Source organism: Saccopteryx bilineata, chromosome 3 (genome assembly GCF_036850765.1).
Source record: "Saccopteryx bilineata isolate mSacBil1 chromosome 3, mSacBil1_pri_phased_curated, whole genome shotgun sequence".
Taxonomy (NCBI): Eukaryota; Metazoa; Chordata; class Mammalia; order Chiroptera; family Emballonuridae; genus Saccopteryx; species Saccopteryx bilineata.
The window spans coordinates 192,380,911-192,407,675 of record NC_089492.1 but is presented as its reverse complement, the minus strand read 5'-3'; the positions used below and the strand labels follow the sequence as shown (position 1 = coordinate 192,407,675).

At 34.2% G+C, this 26,765-nt stretch overlaps 1 protein-coding gene across 3 annotated transcripts; it reads left to right on the top strand.

Annotated features, from left to right (window-relative positions):
* The first annotated feature begins 890 nt into the window (after positions 1–890).
* On the top strand, positions 891–24,056 carry SLC35B3 (solute carrier family 35 member B3). Of its 3 annotated transcripts, none has more exons than XM_066268461.1 (11): positions 891–1,027; positions 3,230–3,332; positions 4,139–4,427; positions 6,758–6,879; positions 9,650–9,804; positions 11,066–11,173; positions 15,237–15,334; positions 17,758–17,850; positions 18,240–18,351; positions 20,842–20,911; positions 21,782–24,056. In XM_066268461.1, exons 3-11 carry the CDS (start codon positions 4,227–4,229, stop codon positions 21,930–21,932), a joined length of 1,110 nt encoding a protein of 369 aa, XP_066124558.1. In that variant the 5' UTR covers positions 891–1,027; positions 3,230–3,332; positions 4,139–4,226; the 3' UTR covers positions 21,933–24,056. The 3 variants fall into 3 exon arrangements, with proteins under 3 accessions (XP_066124558.1, XP_066124560.1, XP_066124559.1); XM_066268463.1 differs by having other exon boundaries at positions 929–1,107; XM_066268462.1 differs by lacking the exon at positions 891–1,027 and adding an exon at positions 1,114–1,493.
* Positions 24,057–26,765: the final 2,709 nt, after the last annotated feature.

The following is a 26,765-nucleotide window of genomic DNA, read 5'->3' as shown; positions in this document are numbered from 1 at the left end:
ATGCTCTTTCTGTAAAATGTCTGTGAACATTTTTACAGCTTTACGTAACTGACTAAATTCTAACATACTAATTCAACTCATTCCTTTCTGGGTATCCAAAGCATGCACTCAAAAATGTTCCTGCTTTGTTATAGCAATCTTTGCCTTCCCTATCATTTTAGTGTTACCTCATCACCTATCCCATCTTGGATTCTGACATCATTACATTCGGTTATTGTAAATGTATCCTTAAACCCAGGGTAAATGTTTAGGAGTTTGATGGCTGGTCAAGCTGCAGGGTTTACATTCTGAGAAGTGACGCTGTCAAAACAATGCTGGCCACCAGCATTGCTTGTTGCAAAGACCTGGATTGCGGTAGCTACAAGTTGAATTATAACGTCATAACCCAATTCAAGTGTTCCTTCAGTCCACTTGCACCAGAGAGCAGGGGAGAGTCTGGCAAGAGCATGGAAGCCGAGAAAGGTAAGGTGATTTCGCCCCATCTCAGGATCACGCACAGGGAAGAGGGAACCTCAAGAGTTTCTAAATACGGTTCAACTTTGTCCACGTGGCCGCGTTCTCAAATTTCAGCACAGGGCCTTTGACATGGATGTCTCCCCCTGCGTGGGCGCCCACGGGGCTGGGGGAGCCGAGCAGTCCCAGGCCACCATAAAGCAGCAGGCGAAAGAGGCTCAGAGGCTGGGACCCAGGAACAAGCAGAGCACCAATTGGAAGATGAGAATACTCCACCCAATCGGCGATCACCGCCCTCACGAACTTTTTCGGTGGTCAAGGAGCGCAGTCCTCGCGCCGTCGGACCCATCTCGGCTGCACTCTTCTCACGCTTGGGAGAGTGCGCATGCGCGAGAGGTCCCCCTACCCGCCGGCGGCCAGAGGCCTGCCAGGAGGCGGGCCGTGGAAGTGCGCACGCGCGCGGTGACACACAGGCGGAAGTGGCGCACGAGAGCGGGCAAAGCGAGAAACTTGCAAAGAGGCTGCGGCAGTGGCGGAAAGTGAAGGAGCCGGCGGAGAAGGGGAGAAGCAGGAGGTGATGGCGACGGACCTGGGGAGGGGGAAAGGAGACGCTTCCTTTGGCTGTCGCCACCCAGGATGGGGTCACCCTTCCAGGTGACACAGCAGCGTGGACGTGCCGCCCAGGCCTGTCGCCTGTGTGGGGACCCAGACCCCCCGCTCCTCAGAGAGCCTCTGCTCCTCGGTGCGGAGCGTGCGAGGACAGGCTGAGGTTCAGGCTGAGAGTGCGGGTGACTTCCTTTCTTAAAAAACGGAAACCTTCTGTCGTGGTTTCTGAGGAGTGGCAGCTGCTGCTCTTTGCCCCCTCTCCGCCCTCCGGCTGGCGGAACTCCCTCCTGCGGGGCCTGTGCACTCGCGCGTCTGCGGCTACTTCCAGGGGGCGTCCTATAGACCCCTAGAGAAATGCCAGCCGCCTGGTTTCCCCACGACTGCGTTTTAGTTCAGAGCTCCTCTGGGTTCCGCGTTAAGTAGGGTACTCTTCGGTACGTTTGGTTTCCAATGCACGGTGATTGTTCTTACCAGGTTATTAAACGCGTGTCATAAATTTCCACTAGAAGTTAAACTGATTCCTCCAAGTTTTTGCCGCTTAATTCTTTCCATGATATATATATTTAATTATACTGAATGAAGGCCGGATGATTTGGTGTGATAACAGGGTTGTTTTGTTTGTTTTTTAGTGTTGGGCATAATTCATTTCTACAGTATGCCAAGAATTGATTTTTGGATAAACATTTTCTAAGTGAATTGGGGGAGTTTGGAACTTGGAAGAGAAATATTGCGGCATTTGAAAATAATTTAGATAAGTGTATTTGTACTTAAATTTCTTAATATATATACAGTGTGGATTAAATCCTAAATTTAGCTATCTCCCTTGAGGAAAAAAAAGTAACCTTCAAAACTAGCACACAGTTTTGTGCACTTTGGGCAATGAAGTATATACAAAGAATTGAGACAGAATTTTGTTATTCTCAGATTTATCATCATAACCCTGTAGATCATGATTAATAGCTATAGTCTAGTTAACTTAAATAGAATAGCAAGATTCTTTTATTTGTAACAATGAGTGTGACAAAACACAAAATCAAGCATTTTTCAGATTACTCACACTGAAGTGACATAATTTCCTTATATTCTGCCCTTCTGTTGTGGGAGACTTTTCTTCTAAAGGTTGGAAAAGACTAGGTTAAAAAATTTACTGAAATAATTTTGACTTTAGCAGGTCATTGTAAATCAACATTATCACCAGTTATTTATAATTTTAAAATTTTACTATGTGCTAAAAATGCAACCATTTTATTCAGTTTTAGCAGTATTTGTACCTTCAGGTAACAAGTTAAATATCTGTGTTGTCTTTAGTAAGAGGCCTCAGGCAGTGATTCACAGCTGTGGATTTTTGTAGTCCTAAATTTCAAGAGTTACTGTGAACTGAAAAGCAAAGCAAAATGTTAATCATTTATTTGAAAACTAATTTTAATTTTGTGCTTGATATTTTTTCCCTGTACCACAGGGACATTTACCTAATTTCTTTAAAGTTTGGCTAATTACATCATTAATGTCTCAAGTGAAAGGGATATGGCAAATGTTTAGGATCACAGTTACTGGGTGTCAGAGCTCACAAGGTCTTCCTTCACCAATCACATGATCTAACCAGTGATGTTCTGATTAATAAAACTTCATTCTAAATGCAGGGCATTAAAAGGCAAGTTTTCTGGTGTCAGTGGCTGAAGTAAACAGAGGAAATGAATTTATTTCTATGTTCACTTTAGATGCTTTGTGGAAATTTCAGTAGCGATGTCAAAATTTGGGCTAAGTCCAAGAAGTAACAGTGCTAAAGGGATTTAACTGCATGTGCTGTGCAGATCTGTGGCTCAAAAATTGCCAGCAGGTTTGCGAGAAATGGCAAAGCATTGAAAAGAGGAGGAATACTATTGATTAACTAGAATTACTAAAATGCAGTAGAGCCCTTTTTAACATGTTATACTTTTGTTAAGTTTACAGTTGTGCATATGGGAAACACTTTATTCTTGTATTATTTTTATTAGTTATTATTTTCCACTTGAATAACTGTAAAATTACTTTTGCCTCACCTATATAAATCCAAAGAAAAATCAATGGTGTCATATATGGAGCCTGCATTTCTTTTTAAAAACTAACAAAAAATTATATATTTCCCAGCTTTTTACAATTCCAAAGACTTTCTTCTTTTGTTTTTAAACAGCTTTATTGAGGTATAATTGATACATAAAACTGCCCGTTTAATACATACAGTTTGATGAGTTTGGACATATGCATACACCTGTGATACCATCACCGTAATCAAGGTAATAAACATATCTATCACCTCCAAAAGTTTCTTTGTGTCCCCTTTTGTGTGTGTTGTATGTATGTGACTGTGTTTAAGATCATTTAACATGAGATCTACCCTCTTAAATGTTTAAGCGCACAGCACTGTATTTTTAATTATAGGAACTATGTTTAGTGGCAGAGCTCTAGAACTTATTCATTTTGTTTAGCTGAAACTTTATACATTGAACAACAACACCCCAAAAACATTTTAAATTAAAATTATTTTCTCCAAAGTAAGAAAACATTTTTTTTTTTACCTGAGATGATATTGCTAAAACATATTACCCATTCAGTAGTCTCTGATAAATCTAACTTTTAAGTAATTTACAGTTGTTTGAATTTATTTTAAAATGTCATTAGCAAATATATTTTACATTTGTCTAAGTATTCAGAGGAGCGTCGGTTCTTTACCCTTTTGCAAATAAGGATCCACATTAATGTTGAAGATGTTGTGCATAAATTATTATGGGCTTTAAAAATTATGTCCGTAATACATATAAAAAAAGCATGTTTACTTCTTTGATGAAATAAATATGAGATTATGAGATTAGCTTTTGGTCTGCGTGTTTAATGGTGTATTGGTATTTATCAGGTAAAGATACATTGGAGAGTTGACATTCTTTTGGTTGATTGGATACTTGAATAGGGGAATTAATATATTAATACCCAGAGACAATGAGACTTACCTGTATAATTTTAATGTGTGATTTGAAATATTACTTGGAGCATATAACTTTATGATAACTCATATTTTGCTTAAATTGCTTATTTTCTTATTTAGGACTTAGCAAGCAAAAGAAATACTGAACAAAGGAGAGGAAACCAACAAAAATAACTTTGAAACCACTGAATGTGGCAAAATAAGAACAATGGATCTCAAGTTCCACAACTCCAGGAAATATATTTCTATAACTGTCCCATCGAAAACCCAGACAATGTCACCACACATCAAGTCAACAGATGACATTGTAGTTCTTGGCATAAATCTCAGCAGATTTAACAAACTTACTCAGTTTTTCATATGTGTGGCTGGAGTTTTTGTATTTTACCTCATTTATGGATATTTACAGGTAAAAAATAGTTACTTGTTTATGGTAAATTTTATAACAAGGTCAATAAGAGCACTTAATAGTTTTGTTCAAGATATTTCTCTTTATGAGTTACTGGTTTATTCACAAATATAAAGTTTTCAGTCTAGAAAAGAACTTCTTAAAAGTAAGTCTGCTGAAAACAAGACACAATTTTAGAATTCAGTATTTTAAATGATGAAACGGAGCAAAGACAATCTTAACAAAATTACGAAAAAAAATTGAAATATTTAACAAAATGTAGATAATAATTGCAAGCAAGTATTAGTTTTTAAAAGTCAATGATTCAAGTAGTGATTGATATTTTGGAACATAATTCTTCAATAAAATTGAGAGCACAAAAGCCATTCTTGATTCTTGGAGCTTAATCACAGGTCATTTTTGCAAAACCATATCAAGATGTTTTGTAGTTTTCCAAGGGTATCTCTTTAATTCTGTGATTATTGAATTACTCTTTTTTTTTGAAGCACCTATTATGTTTTCATTTTTGTTTCTTTTTCTATTCTAACTTTACCAGAACTTTATATTTTATAATTTTTTTGCAAAACATTTATAACATTGCTAGAATCTGTCTCACATTTGCATTGTATTATGGCATAGTTGTATGCATTTGACCCACAAAGACATGGGCTAGCTGGAAGGATCCAGGCTAATGTAAATAGTGTTAGAATGCACTAATATTATTAATGTTCATTTCATTAGTGAACATTTTCAGCCATTACCAACTTGGCTTTTTTATACAACTTCCTAACATGAAATAACATTTTATAATTCATAAAAATAAAGTGATACATTTTTTTCAAACACAGATATTTCTGATATTCTGTATATTAATCAGCATAAGCTTAATTATGATACTCTTTTTCATTGTCTTACAGAAATGAAATATAAACAATACAGAGAGGTGATTTGTGACTAGTCCATAGCTTATAAAAATGCTGCTATGAGGAGTATTAGTGTAAAACAATGTGAATTAAAAATCTTAATATTTATAATTGATTTTCTCACTAAAAAATAGTATTAAAATTTAGACATCATGGTGAAAAGATAAAAAAAAGTAAATTTTATCAAAAGTTAGAATTCTTCCCAAAAAACATTTTTTTTCTTCTAAAATATTATTCTTACCAAATAGCTTGGTAACAAAATTAGTTATTACAAAGGAAAATGAATTAGAAATTTACAAATTTTATTAAATTTGTTTTATTATATCAGATTTTAATTTATAACTAATATGTGCAAAATTTCTTTTAAAGTTAAATAAGTCACTATAATTACATTTATAACATCAGTATCACTTTGTGAAAACTGACTTTGCCACTAACACATTATTGCATGTTAACATAATTTAAAGAAAATGTTGAAGTTTTACAATGAAGTTAGTTATATATATAATCTGAATACCAAGATACTCAGTAAAGTTATTTTTATGTTTTATAGTTTATAAACCGGAAAAATCCTAAATACTTTGCATATTAACATGAAATCTAAACTTAAGGAGTTATATAATATCCTGAATGTATAAGATCTAGTTAAGAGTCTGTTTAGAGGCTATATTTAGTTTTTCTTTTAAAAGAAATTTATATATCTCCTCTTTTTAAAATTTATTTATTTACTGTTGAGAAATACAGAGGTGGGCAAAAGTGAGATTATAGTTGTAAGTGTGTGAAAGATAGTTTATTGTTCTATTTATTATTGATTGTATTGTTTTCCATACCAACAATTGTAAACCAACCCCTGTATATATGTGGGAAAAGTTTGCCTTTTTTAATTAAGCAAGATAACTTTATTGAACACCTCTTAATAACTTGAGAATATTTTATTCAGAATTAATGTAAATGTTTAGTCAGTCATCTCCTCGTCACTGAGAATTTTGATGAAATTTGTAGCACAGGTCTTCCCCAAAGAACGACATTAAGGTGATTTGACATTCAATTGATTATAGTTCTGTAGAAAAACAGGCCTGAGATCATAGACTTCTCATGAAGTAAGCTTTTTGAGTAGTAAATCAGCTCTTGAGTCAGTTACCTTTTTCATTTTGGGTGCAATTCTTAAATAAAATGTTAATCTTTTCTTAAAAAGCATAGAATAATGTTGTTTCATAGTTATCCCTCACCTTTTTTCATTTTTCACGTGATTTTTATACCTGGATATCTAGTGTCAACTCTTTGGAAAGGCTTTCTAGCTTCTATATACCTCTTTAGAAGTTTCATGATTTGAGTGTTTTTTTAAATGTTGTAGTTATAGGAATTTATTATTGTGAGGAAATTGGCCTGCCTCTTGAACTTTAACAGTATTCGTGTATTTTTTGACAGGAATTAATATTTTCAGTGGAGGGTTTTAAGTCCTATGGCTGGTACCTTACTTTAGTACAGTTTGCCTTTTACTCCATATTTGGCCTAATAGAACTTCAGCTTATTCAGGACAAAAGAAGAAGGTATGTGGTTTTTATTTCTTTTTGACTGTTAAGTTTACTAGTAGTTGTTACATTTTTTGTTGTGCTTTTTGGGTACACAGAGGATATTATACATGAAATGTCTGTTTCCCATTAATAAAGCATATCTAATACCCAAACATTTTGTCAGTATAATCAACTTAGTAAAATATTAAATACAATATTTTCATTCTACATTGAAAAAAGTAATCTCAAAGTGTAAGTTATCAAATAACAAATGTAGTTAGGCTCAACTTGTAATAAATCTTGAAATAAGAAAATATTCAGATGTACAAGCGTGTTTTTATAAATTTCACTTAAATAGGTATGATTACTGAAAAATTGAGTGCTACTACAAAGTAGTGAAATGAAATATCAGTACTTGTTTTTATAATGGTTTTTAAAATTTATATGTGAATGTGTTAGGTACATATTTGGCAGTTTTAAATGTAACAAGGAGCTCTAATACTGCACTGATGATACTGTCTTCATTGATAAAAATGTTAATCCTTCAGTAAAAATAAAAATTTTCACAGCTTTTATTACTTGCATAAATGTTTTTGATGTTTGTATGACGATAACTATAAAGTTTTAAATGTTTAAATCTGGACAGAGCATCGGCCCCAGACGGGTTGTCGTGTCGTCCTGGTCGGGGCACATGCAGGAGTCTGTGTATCTCCCCTCCTCTCACTTAAAAAAGAAAAGAAATAAATATTTAAGTCTGTAACTCCAGTGTTTCTTCATGGAACTAATTTTACCTCTTAACCTCTCTATATTGCTAATAAATTGTTATAGCAGTGATATTAAAAATATTTGAATCTAATGGTATCTTCATTATTTTCATGTCCTGAAACTCTATAAGCCATAGCTGATAGAAAATAATTATATATATAAAATCTGTTAAGACTAATATATAAAGTTCTGACCGTTGGTACCCAAAGGTCACTGGCTTGAACCCCAAGGTCACTGGCTTGAGCAAAGGGCCACTGGCTCAGCCTGAGCCCTCCTCAGCCCGCCCCCCAGTGAAGGCATGTATGAGAAGCAATCATTGAACAACTAAACTGAAGCAACTACAAGTTGATGCTTCTCATCTCTCTCCCTCTCGAAAAATCTTAATATATGTAAGGACCCTGATGATTCATATCTGTTTTAAACTGCTGGACCTTCGTTGCTTCTGAAGTAAAAGAATCTAATACTGTCTTCATTAAATGAAAAGTGAAAAAGACACTGCATCGCCTCAATGTTACATTTTTAAAAAGATAGACCTCCTGCTTAACTACCCAAATGAGATGGAGAGTGGGCCCCGAGCCATGTGTACCCTACCCTTTAAACCACGTGGCCATACATATTTAAAGATAGCATCATTTGTTGTATTTAAACCTAAGTGAAGGTATTGCGTAGAAGAATGTACCTAGAGGCAAGATGATGAACTCTCACTTCTTCATTTCCTCATGAGAAAACAGAGACCTAGAGAAGTACTGGGATTTTCATGAGATCAAAGAGCAGGTTGCTCTCAGAGTTGGAGCCTTTTGAATTTAGGTTACCTGGGGTTTAGGCTGTTTTTTTTCTACCTGTACTGCGCTGCTTTTCTAATTATCATTCCTTGTGATTTTTCTGGCTTGAATGTTTTATTTTCTGGCCACTGACTAATGTGGCATCTTTCCTCACCTGGAGAAATGAAGCTGTCCTCCTTCCCTGCTAATATCTATCCACTGAGGGTTTTAAACCCCATGAACAACATAAAAATCAGTGTTTGTATACATTGACGCATTTGGGCATGCCAAATTATTTCTATGTGGATTTTAAATGTTGACCACTGTATTAGTAGTTCAGTAGGAAAGACTTCAGAATTGAAATGTAAGTGGAAAATGATGCATTCTAATTGAATTTTTACAGTAAATTTTTTGCCTTATGTGTAGCCGTATGAAGAATCTGAAAGAACTTTGTTCCTTGAATTAAACATGAACACAAATCCCAAAATACAAACTAGATCTAAGGGGACAACGTAATGGAATTATGTTAACAGTGCTTCCTGTATTAGTCACACTAATGTACAAGGTTATTATTTTAGACCATTAAATATCTAGTTAAAGTGAGCATATGCTCACAATGACCACAAAATTCTGAAGATGCCAAATTAAGAGTTTCCTTTAGGAAATCAAAATAGAACTCAAAAAGTAGATGATTTGTGATCATAAGGAGAGAATCATTGGAAAGTTGAATGTTTTATCATTTTACCAAATAAAGAGTTGGAGATGAATCATAATATATTATAGTAATAAATATTATGTCCAGAATTTTAAACGTACTATTTTTAGAGAAATTCTGCTGAGGTTACTCTTAGAGGCATGGATGGATATGTTTTTTTAATGCTAGATAGAAACATTAAAAAACAGAAAAATTTGGAAGTTAAAAATTAGTTAAGGTGCTTTTTACCATTATAGAGGCCAATTTTTTAATTATTTTTTCTAAATTTAGTCAAGATAAGTTTTTATACCTAATACCTATAGTAAGAATCTAAGTAACTCTAGTATACCATTCTTTCAAACAGTTAGGGATTCTTACTTAAGATTGATTAAGGATGAATCATTTTTAAACAATATTCTTTTACATAAGTAAATGTTATAACTTTAAAATAGTGGTATTTTTATGAATACTTCTAGAAATATTAAACAGAAATAAAAAGTAAGTAGACATTTACACATTGTAAACACATTATCTAACAAGTATTAATTAGTCCCAAAATGAAGATTTTAAAAATTATCTTTTACAGAATACCAGGAAAAACCTACATGGTAATAGCTTTTCTAACTGTGGGTACTATGGGGTTATCAAACACTTCTTTGGGCTACCTGAATTATCCTACCCAAGTCATCTTCAAGTGCTGCAAGTTGATTCCCGTTATGCTAGGAGGAGTTTTTATTCAAGGTATAGTAATGATATATTTTCATACTGTTTGAAACTAGTAGGATATGATATAGCATCTAGCATTAGGAAAAATATTCAACTTTGGTTAATTTAATGAACATTCTAGATATGTAACAATTCTGAGTGATAGCTTATAAATATAAGGTATTATAAAAATACTAATAGTTCTGTGGTCTACCTTAGTATCTGAAATCAGTCATTTCAGCTCAGATTGAAATCAGTCATTTGAACTCAGATAGAATGAAAATAGTATTTTGTTCTTTTAATCTGGAATCTACTTAGGTAAATTTCTAGAAATACTGTATTCACACCTCAAAGGCCTAGCTCAGAAGAACCTAGGTACCTGGAAAGCTCCCTTTTTCAGTTCCTTCGTTCATGTACTTTACAGGCCTTTGCTCTGTACTGTCTTTATGCAAGTGGACAATTATATTGAAGTAAAGCTTGACCTGAGCAGAAGTGCTCTTTTACCAATTTGCTGGTTTCTTGATTCCTGAGAGCCCCAATCAAGGTACAGGCTATGTAGAAACAGCAGTAAAAGAGGAGGTAGTGATAGCAGCAAGTGGCAAAACAAGTTGTTGTTTGTATAACTGTCATGAGGAATATTCATTTTGATAATCAAGTGTTTCTATACCACTAATGTTTTTATACAGCCTGACTTTATTTTATGCATTAGATGCCTTCCCAGAAAAGTCTTTTAATGAAAGTATGTCTGTCAACAACTTTACATATAATTTCAGGAAAACTTATCACAGAAAAAAATGATACCAATTCCTATTTAAAATCACACTTAACATCATAACTGACTGAGCATGTATAATATATAATATTTCCTTACAATACTTCCAAAAAGTTACACTACATAGTTTCATTATTTAAATGTGTACATATTAAAATAAGTTGATCCTCATCCAAGAAGTTATTTGATTATGATATTTGCAAACTTAAACATTTACTCTGGGTACTTCGTGAACTTACAAACTAAGAAAATTTATAGCCTTATACATAATGAAAAAGGCATTAATTTCCACAAACTTTCTAAATGTACACATTTACTCACCACTATGCCAAATAAAATAGAATCTCATATCTACTTAGAAAGAAATTGGTGCTCACTGACAACTTGATTTTCAGAAGCCGTTCTGTGACTTATGCCTTGCCTTTCTATATTTTTGGCATTGGCTGTAAAAAGCAGACCTCTGATCTACTTGGGCTGAGTGGGTCTTTCCACTGTGAGGCTGACTTACACTTAAACGTTACACAGGAAAACGTTACAATATTGCGGATGTATCGGCTGCAGTATGCATGAGCCTGGGTCTGGTGTGGTTTACCCTTGCTGACAGCACAATTGCACCAAATTTCAACCTAACAGGTAAGGAATTTTATCATCACCCTAGATTTTGTACTAGTATGGTTTACAGTAAGAATTTTTACAGTTTCCTAAGGATTTTAAATGATGGTGTGACATCTATAATTCTCACATCTAACATAAAGCTTTCAGACTTTTCAAATAAAATGTAGTAAAAGTATTACAACTCTGGAAATATTACAGTTGTTTCTAGTACAAATGTATTTTGACAAAACAGAAAGCTGTTTGCCCAGTTAAAATCTTTTGTTATCAAGTACATGATCAATTAATTTCTTATGGGCTGAATTAGAAATATATACATGAATTATAGGAAATCCCAGTAATTTTTTATTGAAACTTGCCCATTTACTTGTCATTGTCTTAGCTGAAGAGGGAAAGATATCCTATGCTTTAAAATTAAATTGGGTGCACCTGACCAGGCGGTGGCGCAGTGGATAGAGCATTGGACTGGGATGCCGAGGACCCAGGTTCGAGACCCCGAGGTTGCCAGCTTGAGCGCGGGCTCATCTGGTTTGAGCAAAAAGCTTACCAGCTTGGACCCAGGGTCACTGGCTTGAGCAAGGGGTTACTCAGTCTGCTGAAGGCCTGCGGTCAAGGCACATATGAGAAAGCAATCAGTGAACAACTAAGGTGTCACAATGCGGAATGAAAAACTAATAATGATTGATGCTTCTCATCTCTCCATTCCTGTCTGTCCCTGTCTATCCCTCTCTCTGAGTCTCTCTCTCTCTGTCTCTGTAAAAAATAAAAAATAAAAATTAATTAAAAAAATTAATTAAAGCCCTGGCCGGTTGGCTCAGCGGTAGAGCGTCGGCCTAGCATGCGGAGGACCCGGGTTCGATTCCCGGCCAGGGCACACAGGAGAAGCACCCATTTGCTTCTCCACCCCTCTGCCGTGCTTTCCTCTCTGTCTCTCTCTTCCCCTCCCGCAGCCAAGGCTCCATTGGAGCAAGGATGGCCCGGGCGCTGGGGATGGCTCTGTGGCCTCTGCCTCAGGCGCTAGAGTGGCTCTGGTCGCAACATGGCGACGCCCAGGTTGGGCAGAGCATCACCCCTTGGTGGGCAGAGCGTGGCCCCCTGGTGGGCGTGCCTGGTGGATCCTGGTTGGGCGCATGCGGGAGTCTGTCTTGACTATCTCTCCCTGTTTCCAGCTTCAGAAAAATGAAAAAAAAAATTAATTAAAATTAAATCGGGTAATAAAAATATGATCATCACCTTAATATGTTTAAAGTTTCCACCATAAATAATGTGCCAAATGGAGTTTTGTAAATTAAGTTTAGATATTTTTCACAAGCAGAATAGATATAGCATGTTAGAAATAAATAATATGGCCTCGCCTCAGGTGCTACAGTAGCTTGGTTGCCAAGCAACGGCCCCAGATGGGCAGAGTATCTCCCCAAAAGGAGTTTTCCAGGTGGATCTTGGTTGGGGCACATGTAGTAGACTGTTTCTCTGCCTCCTTGCTTCTCACTTAAGAAAAAACATAAAATAAGAATAAAAAATGTGTTGAAATCTTGTTTTCATTCTAAGAACTTATGGAGAATTTGTTTATATATATATCTATATATTGTTTATATCTACATATAGTCATTCTTAACTATTGAGTTTAACTCATAAGATTATTTTATATAGTATCATTCCTATTTCCCTATCTCCGACCTGTCAAAATTAGTATTTAAAATATCTAGCTCTTCAAAGGAACTCAAGAGAACAGAAAAGGTAAAAATTGTGTGTATGTGTGTGTGTGTGTGTGTGTGTGTATATATTACTACATATATATATTTCTACATGTAGTACATAGTATAGTAAGTATAATTATTTGTGAGGAAAAAGTATTACATAAAATTGTTTACAACAGCTTACTATTCTTAACAGTTGTTAGTCAACGTTTCTTACTAACCTGGTTAATCAGGCTAAGTTAAGGGATTTAAATGGATCCAGTTCATGCTTTTGGAGGAGCCCTTTAAGAACCAGATGATCTGGTAGAACCTCTTATGTCTGTTCTTTCACCCTGGATCATTTAGAGTGGAAGAGATCCTTACTTCAGTGAATTTGACTCTGAGAAAGTTTTGTTGCTGTGTTTCTAACATGGTTTAGATTTTTCAGGAACATTTGTTTTCATGTCCAGAAATCTAAAAGGAAGATCACATTTGGAAACTGAGGGAACTGACTCTTCTACTTAATGAAAAGGCAGTTTTAGACAAGGCACAGAATTTCTTATTAGACATGGTTTCAAATTGTTTGAATCGCTTAAAAATATAACCATAACCAAATTGCCACTTCCCTTTGTGTTTCAGTTACCCAGAGATAATGATGAGAATTTGCCTCACATACAGATAGTGAAAGGATAGAATGAGTCGATAAACTAATGGGTGTGAAAGTACCTGCACTTGGTGGGGGTGATGGGGTGGTGAGCTGATGATAATGATGGAAAGAGATGGTTCTGTAACGTCTCACTATAGCTTAAGTGCTAACTATCTTGAGTTCCATGGAAAGGCTTTTTAAGAGAATTAAAACCTAACCATACTTTATCATTAAGAATTGTTAATGAGCACTTATCACAGTCCCTCATCTATTAGAATATATTATATAAAGGAGATTAGATTACCTGCTAAAATGATTAAAATAGAATTAAAACTTTGAATGTGTAAAGGAATATTTACTTACTCAGATTTACTTATTCAAATAAATATCCACTTTAAAATATTTCCCTTAGGATGAATTCAGGTATTTCCAAAAAATATTTTATGTTATTGCCATTGTTCAGAATATTTTTGGAATGTCTATGAATAGCCTTTTAGGTGCTAGGCCATTGTTTTCAGGATCTTCAGTAATACCATGTCTTTCTTTTGAGAACAGGTTTGATATTTGAAACAAGAACATTCAGAATCAAGTTTGGTGAATAAAAAATGCATGATTAGGTAATACTGAAGTTAGATGATAAAAAGTAATTTTGAAAAATAAATAAGAAAACTTGAAAATTCTCATTTAAGTGTATATATGTTTTCTGCTCTCTTTAATTCTTTTCATTAAAAAAAATAAAAAAGAAAAAGAAATTTCTTCAGTCACGGATATAACAAAGACTGTTCTTTACTCCTTCCATAAAGCACCATGACTGGTGACCAGTGTCCTAAACACTTGCTCTGGAGAGCCTCCCTTTCCAGAGACTTGCAGTTTTGCATGAGGAGGTTGATTTCTGGATTTGTTTATGCCAGTTGTACCTGTTACAATTATGCAATAATTAAATATTTACTTGAAGTATTCAAAACTGAGTTTAAAGAAAGTTTTTGTAAAAACTAAGTAAATTGAAACCATTTGGTTAACAAGTCAGTAAAATCACTATTAAATTACATGTGGATGGAAGAAATTAAAAATTGGAGTTGTCATAAAAACATGAAAGGATTCTGTACCCTTATTCTTTCAGAAGTTCCCAGGTTTTTGGTGTAGTAATTTTTTAAATTCTTGTATATGTGTGCATACGTATATGTGTGTATATATATGTATGTGTATATATGTATATACATATGTTTTATACTTTTTAACCAAAATAACTTGGGAAATCACAAAGAATGTGTTTGAAAGTGTAGTTTAAACAAAAATGAAAGTGCAGAATTTTACTTAGGACCCCTCCTAAAAGAAACGACCTTGGCAACTGCATGCATGTATATGGGTTTTAAATTCAGCGTTTTAATAAGATAATTTTTTATGACTTCCCTTTTCATCTGATTGTTTAATTAATTGATTAACCATCTATCTCAGTAAATCTTCTAAGAATTTCTTCTATACTTATTTAATACAGTATTCCTTGCAAGCATATAATCTAAATTAAAAGTAGAACTATTACATATTTAGCATAATAGTGAAACAGATAATGCGATAGCACTAATGCAGTTTATTAGTGTTAGCTACCTTTTTTTAATAACATCACCTATGTGACCTATGTGCCTGTTGCAGCGGGTTGTGGATAAAAATATGGCTTTACGGAACAAATGTGATTAAGATCTGCCCTTGCCTATCACTCGTAGGCTTAAATAAGGAGGTTGTTTTTCCTTGTGCTTTCTTAAAGGTGTGATCCTTATTTCTCTGGCACTGTGTGCAGATGCTGTCATAGGAAATGTTCAAGAGAAGGCAATGAAACTGCATAATGCCTCTAATTCGGAAATGGTAAACATTTTAGTGTTTTTTTTCTTCACATAAGACAGATTCAAAATGGTGATAAACTTAATTTTATATAATGTTATGGTATTGAAGACTTGGATTGCATTTTTAAACTAGTTTATTTTCATAAAACTAAATTCAAACCACAGGAAAGTAAAAAGTAAAAATATTACTATAGCTGCTAATAGCTTATTGGATGGTATTTGATGTTTTTCCTCAATGATTTATACTTTTACTTATTAAAAAAAATCTTTTTGATGCATCATTTTTATCCTAGCTTTGAATTTGATATTATTTTCCATTTAGATATATATACATATATATACATATATACATATGTGTATGTGTGTCTGTGTATATGTATATATATATATATATATAATTTTTTTTTAATGTGGTCCAGGTTACCTTTTCCTTCATGGCTTCTGGCTATGTATTATGACTGAAAAGGGCTTCCTGACACTAAGATGTAAGAATTTTACTTATGTTGCTTATGATTTTCTTTTTTTATTAATCTTTGATCCACCCAAAACTTTAACATTTTTCTTCCATATGGCTACTCACTACCTCAGTATCATTTATTGAATAATTCACTTTTACAGTTTAAGTGCCTTTTTTGTTACTTCATATTCTAAAATAAGGTCCAGAATTGTATTCTTTTGAATTTATTTCTGCACCAGAACCATATGATGACAGCAGCTTTATCATGTTAGGACTAGCCACCATTGTTCCTTTTGTTTTTCAGAATATTACTACCAGTAGTTATTTTTGGGTGTTCATATCCCCAAATAAACTAGAAATCCCATTGGTATTGTGATTGGTATGGCATTGAATTATAAATTAAATTAGGGAGAATGGCATCTATACCCTTGATTCTTTCAATCCAAGAATAAGGTATGACTTTTCTTTTATTCAAGTGTTCTTTTTAAAATGTCCCTTAGATTTTAAAGTTTTCTCCATATAAAACCAGCATATTTCTTTTGAAGTTATTTTTAGGTGTTTTATCTTTTTACCATTGTTATTGCAAATAATGCCTTTTCTTCCAATATATCTTCTACCTGATTGGTATTTGTACATAGAAAAATTATTATGTATTTATTTATGTCAATTTTGTAGCCAGCCACCTTGCCAGACAGAGCAGACTGCATTAAGGATATGTATTGGATGGGCCTTTTCTGTGGGTCAGTGGAAATAGTTCTTACTTAGGGACACAGGAACTTTAATCTTGGTCAGAGTTTTCTTGATCATTATCACTCTTTCTAAACAAGGTAAAGATAAAAGAATTAAGGAAGCGTAGGTAATTAGAAAGTTAAAGTAGTACAGGGTGTCCCACAGTTATGACAGTCTCAACATGCAACACTTCAAGTTTATGACACTCAGTCCCACAAAAACTTTTTAAAAATTGAGACGTGAGTGTTTTGGCTTACACCATCAGCATTGTACTTACAGACTACATGGGCAAACTAGTTTGGCTGCACGCGGCAGAAAAATACGCAGTAACTCGGAGGATGAGTGAGGGAGTTGGCGCCCCCAGTACACTTACCTATGCCATTTTGGACTGTTAAAAGCTCAAGTGTTCTGTTTGTGTTAGGCTAGAGTGTGTTTCAGAGTACACCAAAATTTGGGTTATATCACTGTCATAGAAATGGAACTGTGTCATAACTCGGGGACCCCTGTACAGTGGTTAAGACCATAGGCTATATCTAGTAAGATAGCTCCAGTTCAGATCCTAGCTTTACTCCCTTTCTTATTTGGAGAAAATGACAATAGCTCTAGAGTCTCAGTTTTATTTTCTTCATATGCAAATTGAGAAATGATAATTAAAAGTTCTTAAATCACAAGTTGGTTTGATAAACAAATGGAATAATCCATGTAGAGCATTATTAGCACAGTAATTTGGCACATAGCAAGTATTTAAGTTTGATTCTGATTCTGCTTATGAAGAGTGTAATAAACTGAGATACAAAGATTGGTAGGAAAGTTGGGAAATTAAACAATAAGTATGCAATATATTGCTTATTTTTGTTATATTTTAATGTCTTTGCAAACTTAATATTTGGGCTTTTTCATGTTTAATAAGTAGCTATAAAGTTTTTTTGTTTTGTTTGTGTATGTTTTTGAATCCCAAAAGTAAAATCTAGTTAGAATTCAGTAATTAAGCCATGCAAAAAAATGAATAATTATGTAACGATATACAAAAGCATCAGAACCTCTGTGTTATGTTGCACATAAAATAAGGCATAGATTTATAAAGTTAGGACAAACCATCATTTCCAGAAAGTTAAGTCATATTGAAACAGTGATGTTACTTTAAAAATGGTTCATTCTACAAATTTAATTGAATAGAAATTAATTGAGCTATATACTGAAAATCCTTTATTTTCTTCCTTTGGTTTGATATGAAATTTTTTCACTTTATTTTTATCTAGGTTTTGTATTCGTATTCTATCGGGTTTTTGTACATTTTATTGGGATTGACATGCACTAGTGGATTAGGCCCTGCAGTAACATTTTGTTCAAAGGTAAACACTAATCATATTTTAAAAAATAAACATCCTCCATTAAATAGTTTTCTCTGTATTTCTAATTCCCCTTATTTAAAAGACCATTTTTGTGTAATTAGATAATTCTTATATGCAGATCAGGAATTATTTCAGAAATGAAATGATTTATATTTAAATTTATTTTAACCTTTCTCTACCCTATAAGTTAATGCTAAAGCTATTCATGATGTAGAAGTTGTGAATTTTAAATTTCCCATTAAATCAGAAATAAATAAGAGTCTTTGCTTCACTGCACTGTTGAATGGCTTATTGCTCAAGAAGTTGATTAAAATCTGTTGTTCTGTTTCATTTATAACACCTCAGGGTTTGTTTTGCATTTTTCTGACAGACTTTTTGATACGTTGCAGGATCTAATTCGGACCTACGGTTATGCTTTCCTTTTTTCCCTTACTGGGTATTTTGGAATCTCCTTTGTTCTGGCTTTGATTAAAAATTTTGGTGCGCTTCTTGCTGTAACAGGTAGGAATGATATACTTGCCTAGATTATGAAATAAGCATTTAAATTTTCTCTGATGTTTTTTTCCAAATGGTATGAGCAGCATCTACACTTTATTAAAAAGAAAATTGTTATTTTCACCAATTTATTTCTTGATTTATGGTATTTTTTTAACATTCTAAAGAAAATGGCATTTAATCAAACATATACATTTATCTGAATAGTAACTTTTAAATACATTGAAAGAACTTTTTATTAAAAAGTATAATGGATGAATATCTTCATAAAATAATAGTACCTTTATATACTTTCATTTATAACTGAAAATTCCAGTTTGGTTGAACTTAAAGTGTGACAGATGTATTTTGAACAAAGCTCTTTGGAATTTTCTTTTGTACACTTTCCAGGACATCTCTTTTCACTATAATTAGGTGCCTGCTCTGTGTGGGTACTTTTCTCTCACTTTAACGGAATGGACTTTGTATTTGTTCCACTTTGGAAGAGTGAGGGGCTGCAAATGAGGCCTAATGAGGGAAACAGATGACTCCTTGGGTTGCTTGCCAAGTGCACAGCGCAGATGAGCAGTGCTCTGGGCGTCTCCCACATGGAGGGAGCCCGGAAGCCAGGACTGGAACCAGTGGAAGAGCGCTGGCTTGCCATGACCCAAAGGGTGGAGCCCAGTCCCAGCTCTGACATTAATGACTTGTGACCTGGAGAGTAAGTCTCTCCTCTTCGCTGGGCTTCATTTCTCTCTTTTGTGTCATTGCTGATTGAACTTGATTATTTCCAGTAAAGATCTGTAGAATTTGCTTCCCTAATGTATGTACACATTAGTCATTTATCTGATTTAATTTTTTGTAGCTTCAGGGGAATGCTTACTTTAATTCCACAGAGTAAATTAAACAAATGAACAGATTCTCTTTGTAAAAGTATATTTGCTTTCTGACTGTTCTCTTTATTTGCTCAGATATGATGACTCTCTTTTTTAAAATTTACATCCCTATTGGTATAAATAGAGGGACTTTGATTGTAGATTAGGCCGTATCACTAATCTTTCAGTTTTCACACTGTCAAGATTAAAAATTCATATACTTAGCTTGGGTGTCAGTTTTTCTTGTAAGATAATGACTGTTTAAGAAAGGTTTTATGTCAGTTGGTATGCATTGATTGAGCCCTGTGGTCAGTATAAAGAAATGGGAAATGTGCTTCTTATCTTGAAGGTGCAGGCTGGTTAAAGGAATCTAGAGGTGGTAAAAATAATTATAGCTAATAAGAACCAGACACTATTTTATGTGTTTTATGTATATTATTTATCTTAATTTTTAAGTAATCCTACAAAATACTCACTATTATTGTTCCATTTTACAAACGAGTGAACTGAGGCATGGGAGGTTAAATGACTTGCCCTAGTCAACCAGCTTGTGAGTTGCATTATTCCTGCTGAGGTAGTCTGCCTGGCTCCAGACCTGTGTTCTGACCCCATGTGCTGTATAGCCTCGAGCTCTTGGGGTGTCTGTGCTCAGCAGGAATCGGAGCTCCTTCTATTTGCTCTGCCATTTTCATCTTCATGCCAGGCAGTGTGACGGAGAGAGGATGAAACACACACCTTTCTCTTATGGAAATGTCCTAGAAATCACTTTCCAGAAACAGCACTTCTGCTCACATTTTAATCGGCCAAAACCTAATTACATGATTGCCCTAGCTGAAGGAGAGGTTGAAAGGCATGTCCAATTAAAAATAGGGGCCCTTTCACTAAAGTAAAAGGAAAGACAGGTTTGGGGAATGAGGTTCTGACACACGTTTCCAAAATAATTTTTTCATTTTTGTGTTTCTTCATTCATGCATTGAACATTAAATGCCAGGAGTCTTGGGAATATAAGGATGACTAAGACGAGGAACTACGTAAAGCACACCGTCTAGTGGGGAGATAGCAACTGATAATTCAAAGTTAGGGGAAAGCTATAATGGATATATGCAGCTTTCCTGTCTCTACTGGGTGGGGCAAGAGAGAATGGTTGCAGGCCTTAGGACAGGTTTCAAAGTAATAACTTCAAGGATAAGTAAAACTTAAGACAGACAGTGAGGGTTGTAAGGAATACTCACAGTCTTATCCAGAGATGACTCTTGATATTAGATTGCTACTTTTCAAGAATAAACTCTGCTACACCTAATCACATCTTCTCTGGGAAAACCTTTTTTTTCCTGCCAAACTAAGTAAGTCTCTAGTCTAAGGGATGATATGTCTCTATTTAGTCATGGCTTACACCAAGTATTTATTACAGTTGTGCTTTAACATTTCTTTGTAATAGTTAATGTCTGTGCCCCTATTAGACTGTAAACTCCATAGTAACAGCAACCGTGACTTTTTATTTGGTTTTTGCTTCCATTGTTTCCTTGCACATTGTATAGATCCTGGCACATAGTAGGCTTTGTAAATATCTGTTCAATGAATGATTTCCAGAATTATTTCCAAGAGAGTAGGTACATCCTAAACTAACCTTTTCTCTTTACAGTGACAACAGGAAGAAAAGCAATGACCATTGTACTTTCATTTATATTCTTTGCTAAACCATTCACATTTCAGTAAGTACTTTCTAATTCAACATGTTTCTCTACTTTTAGATACTTTGTCTCACATTTTCTCTTAAACAGCTTTAATTCTTTATAAAGCATATTTTGCATCTCTACCCCTAATTCATTTATATATAGATCACTGTTTTAGAAATATGTGTAATTATTTTGATTAAATCATTTTATATACTTAAATTTTCTAACCAGAGTCCCAGAGCTGATATGATCCTGTTTGCAGTATAAATGAATGTGAGTGATGTGTAGAGATAAAGGGATTCAGTCCCCCTTGTCCTAGTGCAAATATGTAAATTTTATTTATATATTTTAAATGGATGGTTTATTTGCTGCCTTTTCTCACAAAGGAGTGAAGTAGAGAAATATTCCATCACTTGTGCCCTAATGATTTAATTTGTGGCTTTTTGTGAAAACCTTTACTATTTTCTTTACTGTTAAGATGTGTTTGAAATTAGCATCATTTAAACTTACCATGGGTAGGAATTGAGAAAATTCAAACAGATTATCATGTATAAATTAATTTCCACCCATATATTGTTTGTTTTCTATAAGTTGGTTTCTCTTTCTGCATATAATAGGTACAATTATGAGTAATCTTTGCCTTCCCCTTTCTCTGGATATGCCCCTTTTTATTTCTGTATATTCTGCCCCACTGGGATAACTAGTTGGATGGCTATATTTTATTTGCAAGATGGCCATTGCCAGATTTATAAATCCATGCTTTAAGTATACTTTTGGTAGGAGTTGGACTTTGAATTTTCTACTATCAAAATTCAAATGAACTACATTTAATATTTTGTAAAATACCTTATTTCTGTATATATTTAACATAAAAGATATTAATCTCTTTTTGTATCTCTTTCTCAGGTACATATGGTCTGGTTTGTTAGTTGTCTTTGGTATATTTCTCAATGTTTACAGCAAAAATATGGATAAGATAAGACTACCATCACTATATGGTGTGATAAACAAAACAACGGAAGTGAAAAAGTCAAGGACGTTGGCACAAACTATATAGGTAGTGATTTCTGCTGGTTAGAATGCTGAGGGACCAATCATCAATTAATTTCCAAAGGGACTGTTATAAAAGCCAAAGGATCTGATGGCATGCTCTCCATTTGTGACTAGATTATAGATGAAGTCAACCCTTTTCTTCAGAGCACATGTTTGTTTGACTTCTGAAGCAATCAAGAGAGCATCATCTGTCACACCTTAGAATAATAATGTCAATATAAAGGACTAATTATTAGCAGTTTATTGAGAATTTCACTGAAATGGATCATGTTGTACTAATGAGATACATTATGACATATCAAAGAAATTGATATGTAATAGATTGTCTTGTCATTCCATTTTGGTGGTGTTACTTAAATTGATTCTCTGTTATAAGAGTGAACTGATGATATAAAGTCTAGAAAAAATAACTTCATTATAAATAAAAATTATTCTGTGATTTTTATAAGTGTATTAAAATTTAGGCCTTCAGTAATTTAAAAATATTTTTTAGAGAAAACATGCTTTAAGTTTTCTGTGAAATACAGACGATACCAAAAAGAATCATCATACTGCATCTTGTAAGTATATATCACAAGAATAATATACTACAATTCATCAAAAAGATGCTGAAAGATTTAATCATTTGGATTTTTTAATTGAAAGTAAAATAATTGATGTCTTAATTCATTATAAAATAATAAAATTGTCATTGTTTTTCTTAATTTAATTTGGAATTTATTTTGGTAGGTTGAAGATGAAATAAGGTAAATTTAAGAAATACAGGTAGATATAGCAAATTTGTATAGTATGTAGATTGTACAGTTTTGACTCTGAACTCAAAGATTTTGGCCCTTCTGTTTTAGTGGTTTTGTATGTATATTTGGAATTGCTTCAACTCTATTAAAAAAATTTTATTAATCTTCATTTTCAGTATAAATAATGTTGATGAAAACAGTTCAGTATCTGTGCTATTGGTAATATCATATGCATTTTGTCAGTGTAATATACTTGGAACATTTATTCTCAATTCTTAAAATTCCACTGTTTCCTGACGTTGACTTGAACCTATTGTTATATGCATATGTGGGTCCGACAGAGCCCAGGATAAGTTAAGGCTCTAGTATAAGGAATTCTGACTGGTTTTAATTTGTTACATGTGAGGGTTTTTTTCCCTGAATGATAATTATTTTTAAGTTTTTCATGTTTTAAAATATAAAGAATCTTACTTTCTACTTTATTATGCTGCCTTAAACTCTATATGACAGTAAGGATTTGTGCTTTTTAAAAATTAATTTTCCCAAATGCTTGATAAAATATTATAATTTTAACTTACCAGGGTGTCCTTTTACCCCCATACTTTTCTAATCTTTTACCACTGTCTATTACAAACTCATCACACACACACACAATTTTAAACAGTTAAAATTTTAAATGGTTAAGGACTATTTAAAAAATCAGTTTTCTAGCCTAACCCTTAGTACTCCATTTCCTTTCACTACCTGCCATAGGTAGGAGATAATCATTGTCTCACTTATTTGTATCCATGAAGTGGTCTTAATGTATAGTCTGAAATACAGAATAATTTCTGTAGTAAAAGAAATCTACATTTGTAGATTTGGGCCAGATTTTATTATATGCTCTTTCATTAATATTCTGTCACCCCAGCAATCAAATAAATAATAAGGGAGTTAAAAATAATGATTGGAATTGCTAACGTTAGTTCTTGCTAGGTGTCGGGCACTATTGTAAGTGCTTTCTATGTAATAACTTAATTCTCACAACATCTTTATGAGTATAAGTATTATTATCCTTGTTTTACAGATGAGGAGGCTGTGGCTAGAGGGATAAAAATGACATTCCTAGCCTTACAGAGCTAGAAAGAGCCAGAACTGTCTCTCAAGAACTCTAGTTCCAGCATCCATGCTCTTAACTACTATATTGCCTTTCCATGTAGATGTGATTATTCATGTTCACATTTTTGCAAATACGGAATTTGAGGACCAGGCTCTGTACTTACAAGTTCACAATCACATAAGTATTATGGAATATTTTCTGTCCATTGGACCCCACTATGAACATTTAAGGAACTCAAAGTAACATAATAAGTGACTAATGTTTCTAAATAAAGAAGTTGAGATATACTTAAGTGAATAAGCAAGGATCTTCTTATTGGAACATTGGTTAAATGTGGATTGATATATTTGTTTTAATCAGTATGTAGATATAAATTGGTTTCTTCAGCACTATTCACATTAAGTACATATCATACAATAGGCACTTGATAAAGTATCTGTCATACAAGACTGAACAACAAAGAATATCATTAGACTAAAAAAGATAATGAATAATTGACATTCTGAATTTGGCCATATCATGTCCCCTTCTTTGGCATAATATTCAGTGTGACAAAATAGCATAGCAGAAGAACCTGGCTAACTCTTGCGGACCACTGTATTAAGATTTGACCTAGAGGTAATCCAGCCTAGCCATAGCCCTGAGTAAGGCCATGTTGTATAATAAAGAGTTAGGCTAACCTTTGTCCTTGTTTCCTGGAAGGAACCTTCCAATCCTTGGATTTCCCAAGTGATTGATGGGAGTGTCTTTGTTATTCATGGTGGGACCCTATATAGTGACAGAATGGAGGCTGGTCATCCTCAAATGACTAACCTTGTGTTGGCCCTGGCTGGTTGGCTCAATGAATAGAGCATTGGCCCAGCGTACAGACATCCCAGGTTGGATCCCCAGTCAAGGCACACATAAGAAACGTCCATCTGCTTCTCTTCCCCTTCCTCTTCCCCTTCTCTCTCTTTTCTGTTCTCACAACCAGTGGCTCAGTTGGTTCAAGCGTGGGCCCCAGACGTGGGCTGTCACGTGGATCCCCATCAGGGCTCATGCGAGAGTCTGTCTCACTATCTCCCCTTCTCTCACTTAAATAAATAAATAACCTTGTGACTGTAGTGTAGGGGTTTTGAGCCACATCATATCAGCTGAACCTCTGGGGAAAGGAAAGGGGTTGGAGGTTGAGATCAATCATGTGGCCAATTATTCAATCAGTCATGGCTATGTAGTGAGAACCCAATAAAAATCCTGGACACAAACTCGGGAGAGCTCACCTGATAGAAGATACCTGAGTTCTCTCAGTTGAACTCCTTGAATTTATAACAACTTGGTAGCAGGTAGAGTACGCTAGAAGCCTGATTGCAGTGGTGTCTCAAGTGAGGGTAATCTTGTGGAGACTGTGTCCGTGACCTGTAACAGTTCATCTCAACTACAAGTAGTTAGAATTGCACTGTAGCCTTTATGCTCAACAAATGTTTGAAAATAAATATTAGCATTCTCTTGACTGTTATCTAAGTCTCTTAATTTTCTCAAATGATTTATCTTAAACCCATTTTATGTTCTAGATTCTGCCTTGGTCAAAAAGAATTCTACTAAGTTTTGAGTAGGATAACAGACTGAGAATATGACTTAACATGATGCAAATATTTTGGCATTTTAATATCACATTTGCTCTGTAAACTGCACAGTTACCAAATTATCAGGCTCTGCATATTAATGTTTAGAACCTTTGTTGTGTGCTTTCTTCTTAACTGAATACACGACAATATTTTCCTATTATGTTTGAGCAAAAATTTTTTATATTTTCACTTATTCTTTTTATATGTCCATATTGAATGTCTTTGTACTTGCCATTGAGCCAACCATCTTGACCTTTTTTTTTTTTTTTTAATTTTTTATTTATTCATTTTAGAAAGGAGAGAGGGAGAGAGAGGAGAGAGACAGAGAGAGAAGGGGGGAGGAGCAGGAAGCATCAACTCCCATATGTGCCTTGACCAGGCAAGCCTAGGGTTTCGAACCGGCAACCTCAGCATTTCCAGGTCGACACTTTATCCACTGCGCCACCACAGGTTGGGCTTGACCTTTTTAACAAATTGTGTAGCATCACTACTTAACTGCCCTATATTTATTTAACATTGTTTGTTCCTCCATCCTCACTGGGCCATGTATGAGCTAGGCATTGTATGAGATGCTGAGGGTGAAAAACAATCAATTATGACCATCACTCTTAAGGAAAACACGAATTCTAGAAAAGATTGCTGTAATGTCTAAAAACACATTACTTTGGTGGTTTCATCCCAGTCATGGAATATGTCATTAAATTTTCAAATTAATAATTCCCCACAGTGATTGTGATTCTAAAACTTGAATATGCATATGAATCACCTGAAGATCTTAACACATTGCAGACAAATCACAAGAATTCTCATGTTTTCTGTTCTAAGGCTTGTGGCCAATCACAAGAATTCTCAGCTTTTTATTGTTATTTAGAGAGAAACAGTGTAACGGAAACTGCATTCACTGAAGTTAAAAATTACAAAAGGAATTAAAAGTGATTAGTCTCTTGTCATTAGAACTAAAAATAACTTTATTATATCAATTTGATATTTTTAAAGTGCTCAGTAACCATGGATAGTGACGATGAACATGATAAAATTCTGGATATATTTGCTCACAGTTTACCAGATATTCAAAGTGAAACTGATGAAAGCTTTGACAGTGGCAGTGATATAGTTATTCCTTCAAAAAAGCAAAAAAAATAGTCATTTTTAGTGATTCTGAACCTGAAAATTTGAACTATTCCACACATGATTTTGAATGTAATTTGCATCTTGGTTGCCGAGATAATGATTGGTCAAAAGACTTTCAACCTAATTTGGAAAAATTTGAAGGTAATTCTGGGGTTACAGTTATACTGCCTAATTCTAAGAACATCATTGAAGTCACCAACTTGATTTTTGATGGCAATCTGCTTATAGTGCCATTATTAAGAAAATGTTCAGTGATTTAGCATTGC